This window comes from Ornithodoros turicata, chromosome 6, assembly GCF_037126465.1.
Source record: "Ornithodoros turicata isolate Travis chromosome 6, ASM3712646v1, whole genome shotgun sequence".
Lineage (NCBI taxonomy): Eukaryota > Metazoa > Arthropoda > Arachnida > Ixodida > Argasidae > Ornithodoros > Ornithodoros turicata.
The window spans coordinates 44446956-44470546 of NC_088206.1; the positions used below are offsets into that span (position 1 = coordinate 44446956).

At 45.4% G+C, this 23591-nt stretch overlaps 3 protein-coding genes across 3 annotated transcripts; all 3 read right to left on the reverse strand.

Annotated features, from left to right (window-relative positions):
- Window positions 1-10496: 10496 nt before the first annotated feature.
- On the reverse strand, window positions 10497-11579 carry LOC135398550 (uncharacterized). The gene has a single exon (XM_064629945.1). The coding sequence runs from the start codon at window positions 11577-11579 to the stop codon at window positions 10497-10499; it is 1083 nt and encodes a 360-aa protein (XP_064486015.1).
- Window positions 11580-11581: 2 nt separating this feature from the next.
- On the reverse strand, window positions 11582-12748 carry LOC135398551 (uncharacterized). The gene has a single exon (XM_064629946.1). The coding sequence runs from the start codon at window positions 12746-12748 to the stop codon at window positions 11582-11584; it is 1167 nt and encodes a 388-aa protein (XP_064486016.1).
- Window positions 12749-12821: 73 nt separating this feature from the next.
- On the reverse strand, window positions 12822-15692 carry LOC135398552 (uncharacterized). The gene has a single exon (XM_064629948.1). It carries the CDS (start codon window positions 15690-15692, stop codon window positions 12822-12824), a length of 2871 nt encoding a protein of 956 aa, XP_064486018.1.
- Window positions 15693-23591: the final 7899 nt, after the last annotated feature.

Sequence of the window (23591 nt, forward strand, 5' to 3'; positions counted from 1 at the left end):
TAATGTGAATAACGCAGGTATTTCTCATTGAAGTAATGAGAAGTGTTGAGGGAAAGATAGCTTCATGTTTTAGCGCTCTAACAGGTGTTGTGGTGAAGGAATCTTCCAGGGAACCGGGAGCTAATTTGTCCAATGAGAACCAATGACTTTCAATGAGAACTGAGACACCCAATTCATTTAATGTGAATAACGCAGGTATTTCTCATTGAAGTAATGATAAGTGTTGAGGGAAAGATAGCTTCATGTTTTAGCGCTCTAACAGGTGTTGTGATGAAGAAGATTAATACGAAATCAAGAACCAAATCAAGTAATTAGTTCACTGAGTGCCGATGAGAAACAATGATTTCCAATTGGAGCAATCTGAACCGACGTGTTGTGGAATGAAGATCCCCTTCACAGAAGAAGAACGAATTGGGCAATTGGTTTAGCACCGAACCATCATGATCACTGTGTCAATTGAATTAATGTGAGCAAACATGTTGTGCGGTAGGACTGCTCCATGCATAGATGAAAGGATGAAGATCATGAAAGACACATTCGAGGGATAGAGCAAATTGGTGTACACTGAATACAGAAGTCAATCATTCTAATTTAAAATATATTCTATTCGAAACGTGTTTGAATTCCTACACACTTCAATTGGCACAAACTACGCAACTAACGAGTTTTAAATTGCTTACATTTAAATCCATATATATTTTTGCACTACACGAGAGTGAAAGGAAATATTCTTTTCCCCAGGAGCATGCATATAGAAATACGCAGGAGTGCCTAAAGTGAAGTATGCTCTCTACCCACGCATAGTTTTGCACATTGTGTTTGCAAGTGGTGAACAAACTTGTGTAAACAATATATAGCAAAACATATACATATAATGTACGCCTGTATGTGACAGCTGTAAGTATATACTTCAAACAAGAAAATCTCAAAAACACGGTACATGACATCGTGTGAGAAAGATTGATGGTTATAGCTTACGTTATCTCAGAAAAAAAGGAACTGCTAGAAAAGACACCAATGGTTATCTCAAGATTGTCGCACTACTAATACAATTAAAAACTTGAATGATACATGCAATGAAAGAAATTTCACCAAGAAAGGAAAAACAGTTTTTCACAACGGTAGTCATCACTCATATCCAATCTTGTCCTGCAACTTGGTCACCACAAACTGCTCATTTAGTGCCATGCGCATACGTCTACATGCCAACACTACAGGTGAAGGTATTCTTACTCACTGCGAAACATAGCATATTGTTACGTGTGTTCCGAACACTGTTGTATTCCAAAAGTGTCAGTGAACTTACCGTTTGCTGACCCTCTTGGTGAAAGCTAATGCGAATAATCTCGGCATATGACCCGCCGTCCAGACAAACTATCTTACTGTTTGTCCTCTGACATTTAATATGATATGTAGTGGCATTGTACACGACCCCTTTGGCGATTATTCGCTCGTAAGCGGTGGATGATGAAGGCGATACTGCCCTTGCATTTTTTTAATATGTTAACGGTCTCGAGCCCTACACCTTTCCCAAGTGCCCGTGCAGACGAAGAACTTTCAAATCATGTTGCAGCAAATGGTTCTGAAACAGTTGCGCAGCATAATTAAAGCGGCCACTGAAATAGGGCACCGATAAGTCCAAAACTGAAAACACTTTTTTTTTTTTTTTTTTGCAATGTGAGTCAAACAATGAAAACTGAAGGACACTGACGACTTGCAATAGAGGGGCTCTATTTCGCACGCAAACATAAGAATGAGCCTAGAAAAAAAAAAAAAAAAAGACTGCCGAGGCAGTTTTTATGCTGGGTCAGTGCAGGTTGAACTTACATTGTGAAACCATCCAACTGCCATTCGAAAGCAAGAATAGTTCAATGCTGAATTCGAGCTGGGAATGGGATGCATCCTTGTGGGATCCTTGTGGGATGTTCCAGCGACTACGCCAGATAGTGTTAGATTCCTCGCTGTGAAGATAAAGCTGGGCTTATATAAAGCGAAAAAAAAAAGGAAAAAAGAAAATAACTGTCGAAATTAATTGCACAACGTGTACATATTAAATTATGCTCAAATACAATAAAACATATTGATGAAATAATAAAATAAACGAAATAAGAATAACAATTCTAATAATAAATAAATAAATAAGATAATAAAATAAATAAAGACCGAAATGTGTGCAAAGTTATGCGTTTTCATTGTTTTAGCTTCCTTTTTCATGCACCTTTCTTTCTTTTAAATGAGTTCGCATAGATAGTGTCTTCATTTGCAGCCAAACTGTCTCACATTCTTACAATAAATCTTCTAATTTATTGCTCATTGTCACTTCATAATTTTCTCGGAATATTTCAGCCTTTTCAGCTTCCTCGTGCAACAGTTTATCTTGAATCAGTTGCTTCAACGAGATTTGATATAAGTTTTCAGTAAGGATACCCTATAGGGCTGTTGCACTAAAGTTTGAGGAGGGCGACTGGAGCGCCACTCTGACCCCTACCGTCGGAATGCTACGACACACGGCCGCTCTCGCCCCGTATGCATAACTGGGGCTAGATTTTGAACTTTTCGCTATCCCGTAACGCTTGCTAAACGCTCGTGCTCCCTGGTTGACGGCCAATGCGCGTGACGGAATGAGCGCGCAAATTTTGAAAAATAGCTATAACGATCGCTATGTGCAGATCAAGATTGAGCCTCTGATAGCAACGGGTAGGACGCGTCAAAGAGTGCGCGGTTCCTTTTTTATTTTTTTTTTCCGAAATCGAACTCTATTCGAATAGAATCGAACTCTACTAAAAATCGCAAACTGCTGTTGTGTCGTACGCATATCAGCAAGAAGATGGCTACGGCAAAAACTTGCCCGCCCAAGAAAAGTCCCCGGAAAAGATGTCCCAGAAAGAAACGGCCCCGACTGGCAGCGCTACTCCGGCAGCCGGCGATATGCAGGTGGCTGTATTATCTTTTGTACTCCAGAACTAGCTAATTCTTAAAATATGAAGCCCTGAAATAATTATTCCTGACTGCTGCCGCCGTTTACCGTTTTCAGTCATAGACTTACATTGCGGCTATGTAATATCCACGTACTATAATTATTGCAGTAGACAAATATCGGTATCCGTTCTAATGAAATAGAACACAACAACTTTGACCAGATATACTTTTCGTTTTCTTGTATTTGCTTTGCATTTTTCTGCTTTTTATATTAAAAGTCGACTGTGCAGCCGATGCTTCGGATAATTGTCGCTGTGTGACAGTAAGATCAGTAAGATCTCGAGTCTAGTGACGACGAAAACAGACACACACAGACAGAGTTTGGAGACACATGTATGTGTCTGTTTTCGTCGTCCCTAGCCTCCGGGTCTTACTGTCATTAATTACACTCACCAGCTGACTTGTTTTTATCAATTCTTTCACTGGGTCGTCGTCACCAGAAACTCCATATATACATATACAAGGAAAAAATATAGCCGGAGCTCTTTCGAGCTCTTACAAACATATACATATACAATATATAGCCTCGTATATATGTGCACAACCTTTGTTTCCGTACGCATTAAGAAAAAGGTAGACGTCACTTTGAACGAGGCGGACATATGATAGCTGATTCCAAATCTAAATAGTCGAGAAGTTCGCTCAGAGGTCCCAGGAAAGAGCAACTATTTGGGTGTTGAACCACAAAACGGTTTGTGTTTCCTTTAGATGTCCCGTTAATATTCAACTATCTTCAATTATAACGGCGAGCGTTTTGTTAAATCCCCATTGAATTCGATGAGCACCCTGCGAATTAATCTTTGCCACGTTCTTGTTAAGCCTGATTTTTCTCAGAATGAAATTTATACTTTTACTGGTGCACCCCCAGTGCACCAGAGAAGCACACTAAACACCCTAACAAACAGCGTCATTCGCGACATACACGCGTTTTGCATATGTACATCGTGCCGCGCATTGTACACATGTTTCAGCGACGTTTTTAGAAATAATTTGTCGATCCTTTTGACTTGTTTTCTATCCGGAAAACAGTTGCTTCGCGACGCTAACACCCAATCAAAAAAAAAAAATCTATCCGGAAAACAGATGATAAACGATAACGCCACACCAAGTTAGCCAGCGTAGACTGAGTGTCGTCTGCTAGGGAGCGGCCGTGTGTTGAAAAGGTCGCCGCTAGCGGCGCTGACACACAAGATTGCTGCGCCACCTGGCCCAGCGCAACAGGCCTATATACATGGGTGAACTTAGAAAAGTAACCAACCTTTCAATTCTGAGGGCTTCCAAGAGCTATATTCTCTGAAGTCGTTTGGTGGTTTCGATAAAGAGCTTCGTGGCGTCATTATTCTTCTGCTAATGATGATTATGTTTGTTTCTTGCAAACATACAGGGTGTTTGTTTTTATTCGCTACAACATTTTTATTAAAAACTAGTAGAGCAAAATAGATACCATTTTTCAGTTTTGTTATATGGTAATACTACTTTCTTAGTATACTTTCATACTTTCTTCCGGAGAATGTTCACCTGTTCATATTACTCAACTGCAAAAACGGTGTCTATTTTGCTTTGCTAGTTTCTGACTACAATTTATGTGACGAATTAAAGTAAACATGCTTCTTTGGCTTCACACAGCCACGTACCTGTGGCAGTCCGTACAACGCCCAAGAACACCGTGTGCAAATTCAAAATATGGCATGTTTATTAGTGCAGCTGGTCCTTTATATACGCAAACATTAGAAATTGTCCTTTAATGACTGCTGAATCTCTCTCAGTGCTGCTTCACCAATCGATTCTCTTGGGGTGTTAATGGTGATAGGGTCCATGGCTGAGGCATAGTACTCTCCTTCATTGTAGCACCAACTACATCCACAGTACCCGTGAAACCCGACATTGTTTTGCATGAGGGGCAGAGATACGGGGTTGTGCCTCATATGCACCAAATGCTCATAACCTCCAAACGCTCAAAACCTCCAAACGCCCATATGCACCACCAGCTCCGGTGGTGCAGCGGTAACGCGTGCGCTTGGAGACTGGGAGGTCCGCGGTTCGAATCCGCGGGCCGGCTGAGCCGTCTGGGGTTTTTCCTGGGTTTCCCTCAGATGTGTAATAGGCGTATGCCGGCACAGTTCCCCTGAAGTCGGCCCATGGACGCAGCTATCCTCCCCCCGAGCGGATTCCGCTCGGTCTTCCACTTCACCCTTTCCTCTCCTCCTCTCCACCACCTTTCCCTTCCCGAGAAACATGCCACCTAATCAGGCAGGCAGACCTCTCGGGTTCCTCCCAACGACACTCCTCCTCCTCCTCCCTCCTCCTCCCATATGCACCGAAAAAAAGTTAGTGGTTTTGAGCGTTTGGTGGAAATGAGCAGGAGGGGAGGAGCTGCTCATAAGCACCGAACGTCCAGAACATCCGAATTAGGGTTGTCACCCTTCGTAGTGAAAAATACCGGCTGAGGGAGAGGAGGTGGAATAGAGGGAAAGGAGGAAATGCTCGCAGGAAAGGGTAGTGGGTGAGGGTGGAAGAGCATACACAGAAAACCAGAGAGAGAGCTCAAGACAATAGGAAGAAGCGTGTTCCTGTGTGTAATAATAACAATAATGAGTAACTAAGGAAACAACTGGTGACTGCGCGGAGTTGGGTCTGTGGTCCAGCCCCAAGAACACACGCGGTCCTCAGGATGTCCTCAAAGTGTCATCACGTCCTCGTCCGTGATGGGATGAACGGAGGAGGTCCACAGGCTGTCATCATAGGAGCTTCCAGTGATTGTCATTTGCGTACATCCTGCGGTCGTCAACCGGAGGACAAGCACAGGAGAAGTAAATTATTTTAATACTGCGGTGTGCATTTTAATACCTGCTAGCCAGTAATCAACTTCCCGATTTATTTCTCATTACCCAATACAATCAAAGAGTGAGTGCTCACGCATAAATTAAAAAAAAACGAACAAAAATATAAAATAAAAAGAGATATAGGGGCGCAAATACTGATCGTCGGATTTTAAAGGAATCCGTCTATGTGCAGCGTTTGACGTGCACTAAAATACAGTTTGTTAGACCTTTCACTGTGGTCTTGTTGCATGAGTGTCCGCAAAGGGTCCCTGGCAGGAGGTTGCGCGGAGCATTTTATTTCCGCAGGGACAAAAATAGTAGCGTTTCACTGCTCAAGCTTCACTTACGATGCATGCATCAAACCAAAGCAGTAAGAAACACGAACACTACCTTGAGAGCGATTTAATACTCCAAGGAATTTCTCACTTCATTGTTGGTTATGTGCGAAATCAAGTTAAACTTAGATACCCTACCCTTTCTTTTGACTGAGGTGCGAAGAGGACTCCCGAATCTGCTGATGTTCGGAAGACAAGCAATAACTTGTATCTGTTCTGTCTTGGAAAGGAAATGCCGCTGCATCATATACCTTTCTATGTGGTTTCGCAGGTTTTAGTGACCTAGAGTCCTTTTATATATATATCTTTTTTTTTTGCCTTTTAAACTGTGACACTCATTGTTTGTGATGAGAAATACGCTGAACGAAATACCGATGAGAAACCACGAATGGTAGCTGGTGACTGAGGTTGAAAATATATAAAAAATACAGACACGCTGACTGGGTGCTGTAAATGTGACCTCACTTCCCAAAATAACTAATTCAGTAAGGTATCTGCTTGCTCCCAGAACTGTACTAGCCGCGTCATTTGGTAGCTCCCACAGGAGGTCCTGAGGATATGACGGGGAGTCTCACTTTGTCACATTTCTAACAAATTGAGGACCTGGTAAGGAAGTCCTGGGGATGCTAAAGTTTGAGGAGGGCGACTGGAGCGCCACTCTGACCCCTACCGTCGGAATGCTACGACACGCGGCCGCTCTCGCCCCGTATGCATAACTGATAGCAACGGGTAGGACGCGTCAAAGAGTGCGCGGTTCCTTTTTTATTTTTTTTCCGAAATCGAACTCTATTCGAATAGAATCGAACTCTACTAAAAATCGCAAACTGCTGTTGTGTCGTACGCATATCAGCAAGAAGATGGCTACGGCAAAAACTTGCCCGCCCAAGAAAAGTCCCCGGAAAAGATGTCCCAGAAAGAAATGGCCCCGACTGGCAGCGCTACTCCGGCTGCCGGCGATATGCAGGTGGCTGTATTATCTTTTGTACTCCAGAACTAGCTAATTCTTAAAATATGAAGCCCTGAAATAATTATTCCTGACTGCTGCCGCCGTTTACCGTTTTCAGTCATAGACTTACATTGCGGCTATGTAATATCCACGTATAATTATTGCAGTAGACAAATATCGGTATCCGTTCTAATGAAATAGAACACAACAACTTTGACCAGATATACTTTTCGTTTTCTTGTATTTGCTTTGCATTTTTCTGCTTTTTATATTAAAAGTCGACTGTGCAGCCGATGCTTCGGATAATTATCGCTGTGTGACAGTAAGATCTCGAGCCTATGACGACGAAAACAGACACACACAGACAGAGTTTGGAGACATATGCATGTGTCTGTTTTCGTCGTCCCTAGACTGCGGGTCTTACTGTCATTAATACTGTCACTCACCAGCTGACTTGTTTTTATCAATTCTTTCACTGGGTCGTCGTCATCAGAAACTCCATATATACATATACAAGGAAAAAATATAGCCGGAGCTCTTTCGAGCTCTTACAAGCATATACATATACAATATATAGCCTCGTGTATATGTGCACAACCTTTGTTTCCGTACGCATTAAGAAAAAGTTAGACGTCACTTTGAACGCGGCGGATATATGATAGCTGATTCCAAATATAAATAGTCGAGAAGTTCGCTCAGAGGTCCCAGGAAAGAGCAACTATTTGGGTGTTGAACCACAAAACAGTTTGTGTTTCTTTTAGATGTCCCGTTAATATTGTTCAACTATCTTCAATTATAACGGCGAGCGTTTTGTTAAGTCCCCATTGAATTCGATGAGCACACTGCGAATTAATCTTTGCCACGTTCTTGTTAAGCCTGGTTTTTCTCAGAATGAAATTTATACTTTTACTGGTGCACCCCCAGTGCACCAGAGAAGCACACTAAACACCCTAACAAACAGCGTCATTCGCGACATACACGCGTTCTGCATATGTACATCGTGCCGCGCATTATACACATGTTTCAGCGACTTTTTTAGAAAGAATTTGTCGATCCTTTTGACTTTGTATCCGGAAAACAGATGATAAACGATAACGCCACACCAAGTTAGCCAGCGTAGACTGAGTGTCGTCTGCTAGGGAGCGGCCGTGTGTTGAAAAGGTCGCCGCTAGCGGCGCTGACACACATGATTGGTGCGCCACCTGGCCCAGCGCAACAGGCCTATGGGCGTTTGTAGGTTATGAGCATTTGGTGCTTATGAGCTAGTACCGAGATACGGAGTCGACACAGCAGCATAGTCCAATAAATCTGCTTTGAACAATGCTTCCTGACTTCCATGACTTTCATGACTTCAATGTCACATCACTGAAAATATCCTCTGCATCGTCTACAGAAACGAGGAAGGTGTTCATGTCCAGCTTTCCTTTACCACAATCTGCCTCACAGTTTGCGACAGCTCATTTATCATCAAGCTAATTTTTGCTGATTTAACTTGTGCTACTTGTGCCCCATCGGTGTTCAATGTATAAGAGAAGTTGTCAATTGGTGACAGGACCTAACCGGGCTGGGATAATGCTTCATACTTTGCTCCGTCCAAGATACCTTCAAATTTGTTTCTCTTAATTCTGTACAGTGACTGCCGGCAACCTCTTCTCTAGTGTTCGGTTTACACTGCATTGTTGCGCTTTATGAGGTGCTCCCTGAAAAAGAAGCAGGAGTGAAGGAGGCTGCGCCTTCAGCTACTGGTAAATGTTAATTACATCTTTTAGATTTTCTATTTCCCACTATCTGATGCACGACAGTATTACTAGCCAAACATTTCGCATCTGTGAAAGCACAGTGCGACTGAGAATATTACACCCAAGCTGAAATATGTCCTGTGATAGAATACAATGTGTAGTGCATTGATCCAGTAAATTATCCAAATCACATTGAGTCTAATTCATTTTTGCGGGAATTCATTTATACTCATTGGAAAGCTCTACACATCTAATGTGACTATACCACAACAAACCTACTGGCGAATCGAAATGGAGAACCATTCCAATGAGAAATATCCTGCTGGGGCTCATTGGTTCAATGAGACATGACGGGGACATTCAATGAGTTTGAAGCCACCACTTCTCATTACATTTCATTAACACTTTCTGTGACTTCTCATATCTCATTAACACTTGCTGTGATTTCTCATTATATCTCATTAACACTTGCTGTGATTTCTCATTACATCTCATTAACACATACTGTGATTTCTCATTAAGACTCATTGAATATGGCACCATTTTCAATGTAATATTTGTCCCAAATCATCTATTGGGAATGAGAATTTTCGCAGTCACTGAATGAGATTTGTGTACATGATATCCAATAGGTTCAATGAGATTTTCATAGGATTTTGAATAAGACGGTTTCCAGCAGGGCGGTAGGGTTTGCGCTGCCCCGGTGCCTGGGTCGGTCGTCGTAAAATAGATGTGTTGGGCGGGCGTGTACAAGGTGGCCGTCCAAGGTCGTACAAGGGGGCTGCCGTCTGGATCACCAGTTGTAGCGACTCGTTATCTCAACCACTCAACTGCAAGCATCGCTCCGAGTCTGAGGGGAGGGGGGTGATGTGGCGGCCCGTGGACGACGACGATGTAGCCTTGCTGTTACGTGCTATCGCGCTGTCTCGTCAGTTTGCCGGCAACGTCCTAGCGTGACGCCACGAACATCTGCCCGCTGGGACATTCCACCATGGTCGGTCAGGACTCATGTAGAGGAACACTATCTCCTCTACAGATTAACCAATAAAATTCTCTTAGCTTAAAGTAAGCAGCCGACAATGCATACACTCTTAAAAATGAACTTCATCGCATAGCACGCTCCTAGCGAACCATCATCTCGAATGATATCGTTATCTTCCCTGATTTGTTGAAAACGAGAGGCGTACGCCTTTTTTGTGACACTTATGCTGTTCATGTTTCAACAAATCAGGGAAGATAACGATATCATTCGAGATGATGGTTGGCAAGGAGCGTGCTATGCGGTGAAGTTCATTTCTAAGAGTGTACTACCGACGGCGTTCCCTACACTGTTAAAACAGAACTTCACCACATTGCACGCTCCTAGCCAACCATCACACCGAATGATATCATTCTGTGCATTGATTTGTTGAAAATGGGAGGAGGCGCCTATCTGGGACAGATTATCTTGTCCCAGATAGGCGCCTCCCCCCTGTTTTGAACAAATCATGACACAGAATGATATTGTGTGATATATGTGTAGAGGAAGAGCCAGACGATCGGAGCCAGAGCAAAACGTTTACTGAACAAAACCCAAAAGAATAATAGTGCACGCCCTCTTAGCTCGGGGATTAGCACGAGCCCAGCTGTTAATCCACCTCTTCCTTAACACTCCCCCGCCCGATGCGTCTCAAATCTAGACCTCAAGAGGATGAAGTAGCTGAATTGGTCTTCTGATGAAGGAACCAGTGACTGTCTTGAGCGTGCACGATCGTACAAGTCCATCACGTCCAGTATGAAGCTCCTGCACCCTTGCTAGCTTCCAAAACATCCTTGGCTGCCGCTGATCCGCCAGTAGTACGAGTTGATGCGGTTGAGCGCTGTTGGAGGTTGCATGTCGACTCAGGTTTGCAGATCTAAGCTGTAGCAAGTAGTCCTTGTTCCACTGCCTCCAGTATGCAGTGAGGAGCCTTTCCTTTACTTGCAGCACCTCTAACGGTTCGGCGTCTACGCACGCTGTCTGACGTCTCTTAATTGGCGGCAACGCCGTGAGTCGCTTCCCCAATATCAGATGCGACGGAGACAAAGCTTGGGTGTCGCCAGGATCTTCTGACATTTGTGTCAATGGCCGTGAGTTGACGATCGCTTCGACTTCTGTTAACACGGTCAGCAACTGTTGAAAGTCTAGCTGACTCCGACCTAGTGTTCTTCTGAGAGCATCTTTAACTGAGCGTACCATACGCTCCCAGAAGCCTCCCCACCAGGCGGCACGTTCGGCAATAAACTCCCATGTTATTCGTGCTTGTGTGGCATACTCACGTACCGCTTGGAACTGATTCGCCAGCAAGGCAGGAATCTCTCGAGCGGCTTTCTTAAAGGTTAAGAAGTTATCTGAATAGACCTTCCTTGGCAAACCTCGGCGTGCTACAAAGCGTCTGACGGCCATAAGGAAGGTCCCGAAGGATTGGTCGGAGACGAGCTCAAGATGAATTGCCCTGGTGACTGTGCAAGTAAAAAGAGCCACGTACGCTTTCCGTTGCCCTTCGGCCGTTCTGTAATAAAGTGGCCCCGCAAAATCTACGCCAACGACTTCAAACGCAAGTTGCTGAGTGACCCTATCGGCAGGTAAGGGTGCCTCCTGCTCTGTGCAGGGGCGTGTCTTCAGTCGTCGACAAAAAAGACATTGATAAAGAGCATACTTCACTGACTGACGACCTTTGATTACCCAGAATTCTTCTCTTAACTGGTGCAGAGTTTCCTGTACACCGGCGTGGGACATCCTTAAGTGCTCTCTGAGTATGATAGCAACGTGAACCAAGCCTCTGACGCTGGCGGCAACAGTATGGGATGCTTGGCTGCTTGTGACTGCTGAGACCACTGCAGACGACCCTCTAGTCGCAGTAGTCCATCGTTATCCTGGTAATGGCGGAAGTTCTCGAGATGAGAGGACCTTTCTGTAAGTAGCTTTGTCTGAGTAGCCTTGATCCAGTACAGCTCTGATGACGCCATTTCTTCAGTAGAGAGAGGACCTGTTTTCTTGACGTTTGACCGCTTCGAGTTGTGTACGTAGTGCAGTATCCATGCGGTGACTCTAAGAAGTCGATTGGCACTACTGAAACGTTCGGGTGAAAGTAAATGTGTCGTGCAGCTGACCAATGCCACCTGAGCGTCCAAGCATTCCTCGTCTCCTTCAGTATGATCTGGAAATGCTGTGTGCGGCCATAAATCTGGCTGACTCAGCCATCGTGGGCCTTTCCACCAAACTTCACAGTCACGCAGCTCATGCCCCTTAATCCCTCTCGTGAGAAAGTCTGCCGGATTCTCTTCACCAGGACAATGACGCCATCTTTCAGGAGAAGTCAGCTCATGTATCTGGCGCACCCGGTTTGCCACGTAGGTCTTCCATCTGGATGCCGATCCCTTGATCCAATGCAAGGTGATTAAGGAATCTGTCCAACATACATAATCGAACTCTGTCTGCAAAGCAGTGGATACAAAGCGATATAATCTGGCAGCAAGAAGAGCTGCTGTGAGTTCAAGCCTCGGAAGTGTCTGGCGCTTGAGAGGTGAGACTCTGCTTTTGCTAAGTAGAAATGCCATGCCGCGAGAACCGTCGTCGGACAAATGCTCGAGGTAGACTACCGCACCATATGCCCTTGGGCTGGCGTCTGCGAAAATATGCAACTTGCGCAGCCTGTCGACGAATGAGTTGCTCGCTATCTCCCTAGGAACAGATATGTGCTGCAGTTCCGCGACTCCTTTGCACCACTCTCTCCACTCTGCATCGATGTCTGAAGGTAACTGATCATTCCATTGCAATCCTGCCTCCCAAATCTTCTGGAGCATGATCTTGCCCGAAATAGTGAAGGGTCCTAACAGGCCAAATGGGTCGTAAATCCTGGAAATGGTCTGCAGTACATGTCTCTTGACACTCTCCTTTTCCGTCATGGAGTCCAGGACAGACGCAACTGAACATCGTAACTGATCATGTTGAAGATCCCATATGACCCCCAAAACCTTCTTAGTCTGATTCTGTGTAGTCTCCGTTGTAGAGTTCCCCTTTGTCCTGTGTCCTGGCATTTCCTGAGGTGCTGACACTGACCACTAAATCGTCCACGTAAAAGGATTGCTCCAAGAGCGTAGCAGTCTGCAAGTAATCCTTCTCTACTTGCTGTAAATGATGCTGAATGGTCGCGGACAGCAGGAACGGACTAGATCGTGCTCCGAATGGCACTCGTGTCATGCGCCATGTCTCAATAGACGGTAGAGGCTGTCCTGCGATCGGCATCGAAGTGTACCATAAGAAGCGCAGAGCGTCTGTATCCTGTTTGTGAAGTGCAATCTGCAAGAAAGCTTTCTCGATGTCTGCCACCATGCCTATGCGATGCATTCGAAACCTTAAGAGCAGAGAAAGGATGTCAGAGTTCAAGTTTGGACCGGCGTGCAGAACTTGGTTCAGGGATAGAAAACCCGGAGCACTCGATGAGGCGTCGAATACAATTCTAACCTTCGTAGTCTCCCTCTCGCGTCTGATAACTGCATGATGTGGCATGTAATATTCCGGGGCAGCAACAGGTGTTGGTGATGCTGCATCAATACGCTCGGCATGACCGTTAATGAGATACTGTCGTATCACCTGATCGTATTCGTTCATGACCTCTTGATCTCTCAAAAGAGTACGGGTGGCGCTGCGTAAACGCTGCTCCGCTACAGCCTTGTTGTTTCCCAGTCGTGAGACGAGGTCTTCATTCCACGGCAGGCGCACTGTATAACGACCATCTTCAAATCTGGTTGTGTCCTGAAACCTCTGGAAAACTTCATGCTTCTTGCCCTCCGACTCTTCACTGTCAACAATACCAAGGTGCTCTAACTCCCAGAAAGACTGCAGCGCATTGGAGACCTCGTCGTGGTTAACGCTGGACACTTGCACATGTAGAGCGTTAGACTCGTAACCTGATTGCTTTCCCGTAGGGCCTTGTAGAGTCCATCCGAAAATGGTTTCCATACCGATGAGATTGTCACGAACTCGTACTTGTCTCCCTGCTACAACGGACCCATAGAAATCTGCTCCTACAAGTATCAGTATTTCAGGTGACGCGTCAGCGAACGTAGCTTCATCTGCTAAAGACATTCCCTCGGACTTCAGCTGAGCAAGAGATTTCCGGTCAATATTAGGAAGATTGCCGATGCAGATTTCTGGTATCTCAAGAGCTTCAATGCAAACTTCCTCGGAAGTATACTGCGACCGAAGCCTGACTTTCACTCTACGATGCAACGATTCGGTTCCGGCCTTGCCTACCGTATTGATGACCAAATGCTCTTTCCCAACAGTCGGTAATTGCAACTTCTTGGACAGTGCTCGCTTAACGAAACTTCTTTGACTTCCCCCATCTATGAGGATACGGACGCACTTCTCCTTTCCTCCGGCCGCGCAAACGACTACTTGCGCAGTCTGCAGCAGGACTATGTCCTGTCGCAAACCTGTACGTTGCCACGTGCCACTTGCGAGTACCGTCCCTCCATACCTTGGTACTGTACTCTTCTGCTTGCACAGCACAGTTAAGTGTCGTCCATTACATTTTCTGCATTTGAGGCTACGAAATGATCGGCAGACCTTTGCTGTATGATACTGTTTGCCGCATCGGAAGCATCTGTGGCTGCTACGAAGCCTTTCTTCCAACTCTGCCACATTTGTTTGTAAGTTGCAATTCAGCATCTCGTGATCATTCCCGCAAAAGAAGCAGGGCTCCGTCTTGTCACGAGTGGTAGTCGGTTTCCTGGCTTCGACGCCAAGAGCGGAGGCGGACGATAGTCTTTCAGAAGAAGTTTGCCGTAACTTCCTCTGGGTCGTCTGAATGGGCCTCCTCGTGTCGTAGACACTATCTCCTGTAGCCAGTGGCAGTTGCTCCCTGCACTCAGCTTCCATCTTGATAAAGTCTAGCAACTTCGTGAGAAGTATCTCATACCGATCTTCTGCCGATGTAGTTCCAAGCGATTGTTCGTCGCCGTGAACTTTCCTCTGGAAGCTGAGAATCATATCTTGCGGAACCGCTTGTTGTAGAACAGGAAACAGTAGAGAGCAAAACGACTTTGAGGTAGTACCCAGCGCTTCTAAACTCCTCATATGAGCCTTCACTGTGTCGTGAAGACGTCTCAGTTCGAGAACATTGCGGGAGAAGCGTACTGGCTGAAGACCTAGCAACCGCTTCAGATGAAACTGTACCAGCATGTTTGGATTTCCAAATCTTTCCTTAATCATCTTGACCGCAGTGTCGTACATATCTCCCGTCAGCTGGAGGCCCTTTATTGAAGCTGCAGCCTCGCCAGTAAGAAACGCTGTCAGGTAGGACATCTTCTCGTTGTTCGACAAGGAAGCATTGCTGTCTACCAGGGATTCGAACCTTATCCAAAATTCCTGCCAGTGCTCTTGACTGCCATTATATTTGAGGAGTTCCAACTTCGGTAACTGCGGTCTGTGACGGCTATCTCCTACAGTTCGACTACGTTCTCCAATGGGAAGCGCCAGCTCACCAGGATTTCTGGACTCCAGTATGGAACCAGCTCTCAAAGACTGCGCGACGATATGTTTCTTCAGTAAGCAGGTGATGGTGGTTACCCGGTCTTGATAGTCGATCATTCTCTCAAGTTCCGCTTCAACCTCCTCGACCGTAAACATAGACTCCAACTTTCTGTCCACGTCATCCAGGCTGGCTGAGAATTTGACGATGCGCTCAAGCAGTACCTCACAACGAGTGGTGTGATCCTGAGAGCTTCCAACGACCTGCATAGCTTGCTCGGCTTCATTCAGTACAGTGGTCAATCTCTGCCGAAACGACTTCCTCTTTTGCAGGAGGAAAACCCTCGAAGTCGATTCCTGTGACGCCTCCGTCATCGTGCTGGCCTGTGAATGTCCTCCACTCTCAAGTCCCTAGCAGGGGTTCCCGGGTTTCGGCACCAAATTTGTGTAGAGGAAGAGCCAGACGATCGGAGCCAGAGCAAAACGTTTACTGAACAAAACCCAAAAGAATAATAGTGCACGCCCTCTTAGCTCGGGGATTAGCACGAGCCCAGCTGTTAATCCACCTCTTCCTTAACAGATATCATTCGGTATGATGGTTGGCTAGGAACGTGCTATGTGGTGAAGTTCTGTTTTAACAGTGTAGGAGTGTCGGAAGGTGGAGGCGAAGGTGGGAGACCCCTCATCTCAGGCTGTGAGTCGCCCTCTCCCCTTTCATGCACGGAAACCGGACAAGGTGTCTAGTACTTTTACAAGCAGAGTTTTACGCTATTTGTATAGAGGTGTGCACACAACTTCACCACATATCACGCTCTTAGCCGACCACCATTCTGAATATCATTCTGTGTCCTGATTTGTTCAAAAACAAGGAGAGGCGTCTATCTGGGACGTGCATAATATCCCAAATGTGTCCAAATAGGCGCCTCCTCCCATTTTCAGCAAATCAGCTAGGACACAGAATGATATCACTCGGAATGATGGTTGGCTATATAGGAGCGTGGTATGTGATGAAGCTCAGTTTTGACAGTGCAGGGGTGCGTTTTTCCCGCGGTTACCCACAGATACCCACACAGTTTTACGATTTGCGGATAGAAATTCGGTGTCGCTGCGGGATGCGGGTAAAATGCGGTTGTGCCCGAAATGCGTCCGCGGATAGTGCGGGTAAAGCCGCATTACCGGCATCCCCTAAACTAACCTTTTGCGACCGTACACTCTTAAAAATGAACTTCACCACATAGCACGCTCCTAGCCAACTATCACCTCGAATGATATCGTTATCAGCCCTGATTTGTTGAAAACGGGAGGCGTACGCCTTTTTTGTGACACTTATGCTGTTCATAATTGTCACAAAAAAGGCGTACGCCTCCCGTTTTCAACAAATCAGGGCAGATAACGATATCATTCGAGACGATGGCTGGCTAGCAGCGTGCTATGCGGTGAAGTTCATTTTTAAGAGTGTATATCTTTTGTGAATTGTGGCATTTTCTCCAGGCGTTATCGAGAACAATACTCAAATAAGTAAACTTTCTCACATAATGCATGGTAATTTGACATTTCGCCGGATCACATGTGGCTTTCTCTTTTCTGATTTGTTTCGCTGTTTTGTTCCCGCATCAGGCGCCGGGGGTGGCGGATGCGGGTAGGAATTCACTCACCCTGTTCACAGGAATTCGCAACTCCTGTTACTTCGCAGAAACATTCACTGCAACCCTCATTGCCCCTCTGTCACGAAAAATATGTCTGTATCTGCCATTCACATAGGGGGCGTATAGCCACAAGTTTAAAAGCCGTAACTTTAAGGTATTTAACATATTTGGAGTGATTCTGCCCTGCGTGTAGCATGTGTCATCTTTCAGTACACAGAAAGTTCTTAGTAGTTACTAATCCCTCGAACTTTAGCCCTCTCCCCATGTAGCGTTTAGAGTCACTGTATATAGGTCACTGTATCTACAGGATGTTTTAGAAAGGTACTGTAAAGCAGTAGACAAGCATGATATGCCGGTGATGTGATAGAGACTTTGTTGCTTCTAAATACCATATGCGGAAGCATACAACCGACAACGCGCTATAAATATTTTTAATTTGCCATGAAAGATGCGGCGTAGTGGAGGGGTGCGACGCTTGGTGTCAAACAACCCCCTGCACAGCGGGCAACACTGAAAATTGGTATTACACACTATTACATCGAAACTTCGTTATTTTAGTAACCATATTAATAGTTTGCCTGTTTACCTATGCATTCTGAAACCCCTGTTAAAGGGACAGTCGCATCGACCACAGATCGATTCCGAAACCACAGTGAAATGAGATTCCCCGTACTTCACTGACCATGACTCCGAAAGTCCCATTCCGATCGACGGAATACTTTTTGCATAATTCGTGTGTAAGCGGCGCTACAGCAGACGACGGATGCGGTCGTCAAGCGGAACTCCCTGCTGAGAATCTTTAGCAACGTCACAAGGAATCTGACCAATAAGAACGCGGCGAGTCAGAGGAGTCCCCGCGGCTTGCAGCTTGCATGAGCAAGGTCAGGGAGACGAAGGCGAAGGCACGTGCGGAGATGGCGGACTCGGAACGCGGAAGTGGCGAATCATGCTGTTCAAATGCCTTTAGTAATAGCTCCCGTGACGAATATACATGTTTGATGACGGCCCATATTCGACGGATCCGCTTCTTCTGCAAGTCGCTGGTGATGTACGTGCCGCAGCTGCGTTAGCGCAATAGAACGAGCCTCAGGACCACTGCTTTAGGTACGTTCATGATCGGAGTGCTCAATACTTAATCCCGTGACATTCACACTACGACGCAGGAAACAATCAAAGTGTTTGTGCGGCGTCTGTGCTCCCCAGGAACCGGATGAGCGCCTATATGCTGCAGTGCTGGTGAAGTGGCAGAGTTGTGCAATGACGGCACGCACCACACGCACGCATCACAATTTGTTCCCAGCTCTCTGTCATCGGCCAGAACTTCTGGTGGTGTATCTACCGCAGTATTGCACCGACGATCACAGTCTTCGCCTACTGTGCCCACGATAGATAGGCACGTCGAGCAATCCTTATTTTCGTAGTTGTCGTCGTTGTTTGCACACACGACGAATGCCCTATGAAAGTTACGAAGGCTCTAACCAACTGTGCAACTCAAGGGCCGGGTTAGAATTGGAATGATTGTCAGGAAATTACTGTGCTACGTGTTTAGGAAAGTCTCCTTTCTTTTTACAGCTACGTCAGGTTCACTGCTTATTGTGTGTTTACAAGCTGAGTTTGGAGATTCCTTGGACAGAGAAACAGACGACAGATACCTGGATATGTCGTCCGCATGATTCGCCAACGTTTTTCCATCCTGGTCCTATCAGGACTATCATCTTTTGTGTGCCTCATTTCATGTTCACACCTACACCATAACAGACTTGCCTAGTTTCCAATTGAGAAGTGTGAAACAGAATCTGTGTTACCACAGTAATCCCGAGAAGTGCAGGGGAATAGGCAGGAGCAATAAGTGACAGTTATACTTTTAATGGTAATGTAATACTTCTTATCGTTGGGAGTATTATAGCATGTGAGGGATATAACACGTCAAATAATTTCAGGTAACATTTCGTAACTCACTAATGGTACACTTACACCTCATTGTCATAGTAAGTGATACATCTGTCTGGGAATGTCCAAAATTTGTCATTCCCACGGAAGATTGTTCTGTCTTGATACAGCAAAACAAATTTTGATACCTGCCATTGATCCAATTTTTTTAGCACCACTGTTTTGAAAACAGCTTTCAAGACTGTAACTTCAGAGATCCTTGGCAGAGCATTACCTCTTGTCTATGTATTATAATAATTATTCTAATGACAGGCAATAAGTTACGCAAATGTGAATAAATCTTTGTGTTGACTGAGTGTTATCCATTCAAGAGCCATCGCACAAGTCCACATCCAACTCTTCACGCACAGACATTTATTATTTGCTATGCACAGACATAGTTATCAGCGTGCACCACACTGGCAATGTCCCTTGGGATCTGAAGCGGGGACTCACAAAAATAAAATTAACAGTTTCGTAAGTACTTCAATTGCAATGAAAACGGGACGGTTGGACAGTAAATTGGACGGTTTCATTATAACAGTGGTACACTGGAAAAAAACACGGGGTGTTGGGGGGGATCTGGATTGATCTCTGGGCACAACCAAGTGTAAAATTTTGGAAGGGTTAGCACATCCTGAAATGACCCTCATGCCTCAGACCCCACTACTCGAATAATGCACCTCCCTTTTTCAGTAAGAGGCCTCTTACTATCTACGGCATATCCTATCAAAGCTCACAGGACAGCAAATTTGGCCAATGCTTATGTGACAGTGCCTTGTAGAACATGCAGCTTTTCTGTTGAATTGACACTACATCTCTGGTAGCCCCTTTAATGTCTGGAGGTAGATGCATCATTTTACATTTATCCAGCAGTAATGTGTAGCATTGCAAAAAAGGAAACAAGGGCTTAATCTCAACGCTGCATCAGCATCATTCATCATCTCACAATAACGTTGTTGTTGTCAGCCTCTGCACAAAGATTTGGGTGGACCTGAAACGGACATTTTTTTTCTGTTCATTTCCTGTTTTCAAGTTATTTTGTCTTGGCATGTAGCTGTGAGATGTCAGTAGAAGCCATGAAGTCATTCTCTTTACTTCTTGAACTTGGATGAAGAAAGCACTGTTCTAGAAGATCCTAATTTGTCACAGGCGTCGTAAAGGCATTAGTGTAAAAACCAGGTCTCTCAGCCAAATTGCCGTGCACACACGTACGTTGTTTGATGCCGTTTCATGGATGGATGGGACTTGGATCAGCAGCACCTGGTCCTTCTATAACACAGAACGTCAAAAGTGCATCTCAAGTTGGCTATGACAACCGCAGCACACAAACAGTTCACAAACAGAGAGATAAAAGGAAACTGGGAAGTGGTTTATGGCGCTTATGTTACGGACAGAGGTACTGCTTGTATATAGTGCCTGTTTCTAACACCAGCACACAAACAGCGTCAGTTCTTCCTTTTAGTGATCGGGGTTCATAGTTTGCGAATTGTTCTGTGTCCAAAAATTGTAAACACATTATATGTATTTAAGTAATATACGTATCACTTGCGCTTGACCCTGTCGAGCTGCCTGCAGCTGTAATACACATGAAAACCAATCATGTCTACCACATTCCACAAACGTCACAGGTTCAGTAACAGGGAAAGTTTCATGATAACGCGTCCGACAACGAGAAAAGCCAACACGTTCATATGAATGGCATCATGTTCTTTTACTTGTTTATTGTATTTTATTTATCTAGTTATTAACCATAGGTTAGGGGATACCTTACGTTGTACCGATTTCGTCTTTTGCTGCTAAGTTATACTCACGCGCAAGAGTGACAGATCCGATTGGGAAACTACATAGACATTGTGACTTACTGTCGAAGTTGCTGGCTCGCTTTGTTCGTGGAACACTGTCGGAACGGCGTCAAGTTCGTTCCTTTTTTGTGTCAATCCAAGTTGCACTTGCACGATGTTCTCATCCAGGTACACATTATCGGTGAAATGCGAGGAGCGTACACGGACAGCATGAACACTCCTTGCTTCTTCTGCATACCCGCTAGTGACGTAGCTGCTTCCAACTTTCGCTTCGTCTGGGGTCTGGCTGTAGCTGTATCCTTGGCGTGCGATATCAAACATCGCGGTTTTCGAAGGAAGTTTTCCTGGATTCAGGAACGCTGCGTCGGTTTCCAAACGACATCTCACGCCAAGGATGCAAGCGTAGAGATAGTATGCGCGTCACTAGAAAGTGTCACATGTGAATACGGGCGACGTGCCGAAAAAAACAAAAAACAAAGCAGCCCCAGACTTGGCGGCAGACGACAGCGTCCTTCAAAGCGGATTAGCCAGATTCCACCTTGCGTCACGCGATGTTGTTGGCGCTGGCGCTTTCGAGGATCAAAACGAAACCGGATCTTTTAAATTCGATTCCTCATCGCCCGGCCCGTTTTGGAAGGAGAAAATTTGGCAAATAGCTCGGTGGTAGTGTACCGAACACGTTGGTATTGGATTCGTAACCACGGTTCCGGATGCGACAGTCCCTTTAAGAGGTTTTTTGCGAAGTAACCCAGCGCTGGCCGCTGTTCGATGGAGGCTCTCCCTACTTCTCTGCTGCGCCTGCGCGCTCCTTCTGTTCGCGACCTCTGTCGAACGAACAAACTCTCTCTGTGAATCTGTGGACAAACAAGTCCTGACGCTGTCTGGCTTCTTGAACGTCTGACACATTTTTTTCAACGGCTCAGCATTTCATTTCAGTTCGCTTATCCGTTTATCCTCAGATGTGGATCGTTGTGTGGATTACAGGGGCGGATTTTTATGGTGGATTGTGGTGGATTGTTATGTCGAGCCGAGTGTTATACGCATGCAATGTGGTTGCCGCCGTATGTGTGAGGAGTACGAATTCATTTCGAATACCTAGTACAGTGTTGCCCGTAATCTTTAATTGTAATTTTCTAATTAATTGCACCGTTGATTGGAATGAAACTTGCGCAGTTTTTGTCCTGGTGGCTTGGACTATCGAATAGCCACACCAAATGACATTTGATCGGTGTTGCTTTACAGTACCTTTAAAGCGAACGCGTAAAATATTAGCGTTAACAGAACGTGTGAATGAGCTTCCCACTCTGCCTGGCGTCCGCTATATATGTTCTCGTATGTCCCACTTTCAATGTGCCTTTGGCAGATACAGGGTGTTTCACCTAACATGATAAAAAATTCTATCTGGCGACGTACTCGCCTGAGGATTGTGGGACTATCGGCAATGACCTTCTGGAAACTTTTGCCACCATTAAGGAAGGCTTTGGACAATTTTTAATTGTGGGAAATTTATTTTTTCAATTAAACTTCGAAAATTGCCAAGCGACCCTCACTTTTTTTAACAGAAATATGAAGTCCTCCACGGATAACCACAGCCCTAACAAAAACTGTGCACAGTATCGCAACAGAAATACTCGAAAAAAAAAAGAGTCAGTTTTTCGCTTTAGCCCCGCCTGCTCGATTGTCGCAAAGAAGAACGCACGGGGGATGCGGTTAGAGGAGGAAGTGTTCCCGCCTCTTGGTTCCGGCTTCTTGGCCCGACGCTGTGGCCCGACGCTGTCTAGCTTCTTGAACGTCTGACATATTTTTTTCAACGGCTCAGCATTTCATTTCAGTTCGCTTATCCGTTTATCCTCAGATGTGGATCATTGTGTGGATTGCAGGGGAGGATTTTATGGTGGATTGTGGTGGATTGTTATGTCGGGCCCAGTGTTATATGCATGCAATGTGGTTGCCGCCGTATATGTGTCAGGAGTACGGACTCATTTCAATACCTACACTCTTAAAAATGAACTTCACCACATAGCACGCAACTAGCCAACCATCACCTCGAATGATATCGTTATCTGCCCTGGGGGCTTAATCGCTTCATCGTCGTTACGGTCGTTACAAGCTAACGAGTGGCGGGACATTCAAAAAGGCGGGCTGGAAATTTAAAAAGGTGGGCACGTGATAAAACACGTGCACGGCGCTCTTCGCGCGATACGTGAAGGCCGTGGTACACGTCACGCGCAATGTGTCACGTGCACACCTTTTTGAATTTCCCGCCACTCGTTAGCTTGTAACGATCGTAACGACGATGAAGCGATTAAGCCCCCTGATATGTTGAAAAGGAGAAGCGTACGCCTTTTCAACAAATCAGGGCAGATAACGATATCATTCGAGGTGATGGTTGGCTAGTTGCGTGCTATGCGGTGAAGTTCATTTTTAAGAGTGTAGTACAGTGTTGCCCGTAATCTTTAATTGTAATTTTCTAAATAATTGCGCCGTCGATTGGAATGAAACTTGCGCAGTTTTTGTCCTGATGGCTTGGACTATCGAATAGCCACACTAAATGACATTTGATCGGTGCTGCTTTACAGAACCTTTAAAAGTTTCAGGATATCGCCATGTCTGTGGAACAAAAACCCCTCACCCCTCCGCGCCAGGGAGGAGGAAAACAGAGAGTGACAAGTGCGCGCGCAGGCATGTAAAGGGAAAGCGACGCAAGAGGGCGACAGCTGCGTGTGTGGCAGGGGAATCAAAAGCAAGCGCACATTAGGGAGCTTTAGCACATCAGTAGCGTTCCAGGGAAACAAACCAAAACCAAGCAGGAAGCTTTCCAGTCCAAGATCAGCAACGTGACGCCGACCACTTCAAAGGAATCAGGTGCTTGGCGTACCATATTTTCTGAACCA

What these genes read in the sequence shown, in the direction of transcription:
- LOC135398550 (XM_064629945.1), bottom strand. Translation starts at nt 11,579, where the DNA reads ATGTCCCACGCCGGTGTACAGGAAACTCTGCACCAGTTAAGAGAAGAA.
- LOC135398551 (XM_064629946.1), bottom strand. Translation starts at nt 12,748, where the DNA reads ATGACGGAAAAGGAGAGTGTCAAGAGACATGTACTGCAGACCATTTCC.
- LOC135398552 (XM_064629948.1), bottom strand. Translation starts at nt 15,692, where the DNA reads ATGACGGAGGCGTCACAGGAATCGACTTCGAGGGTTTTCCTCCTGCAA.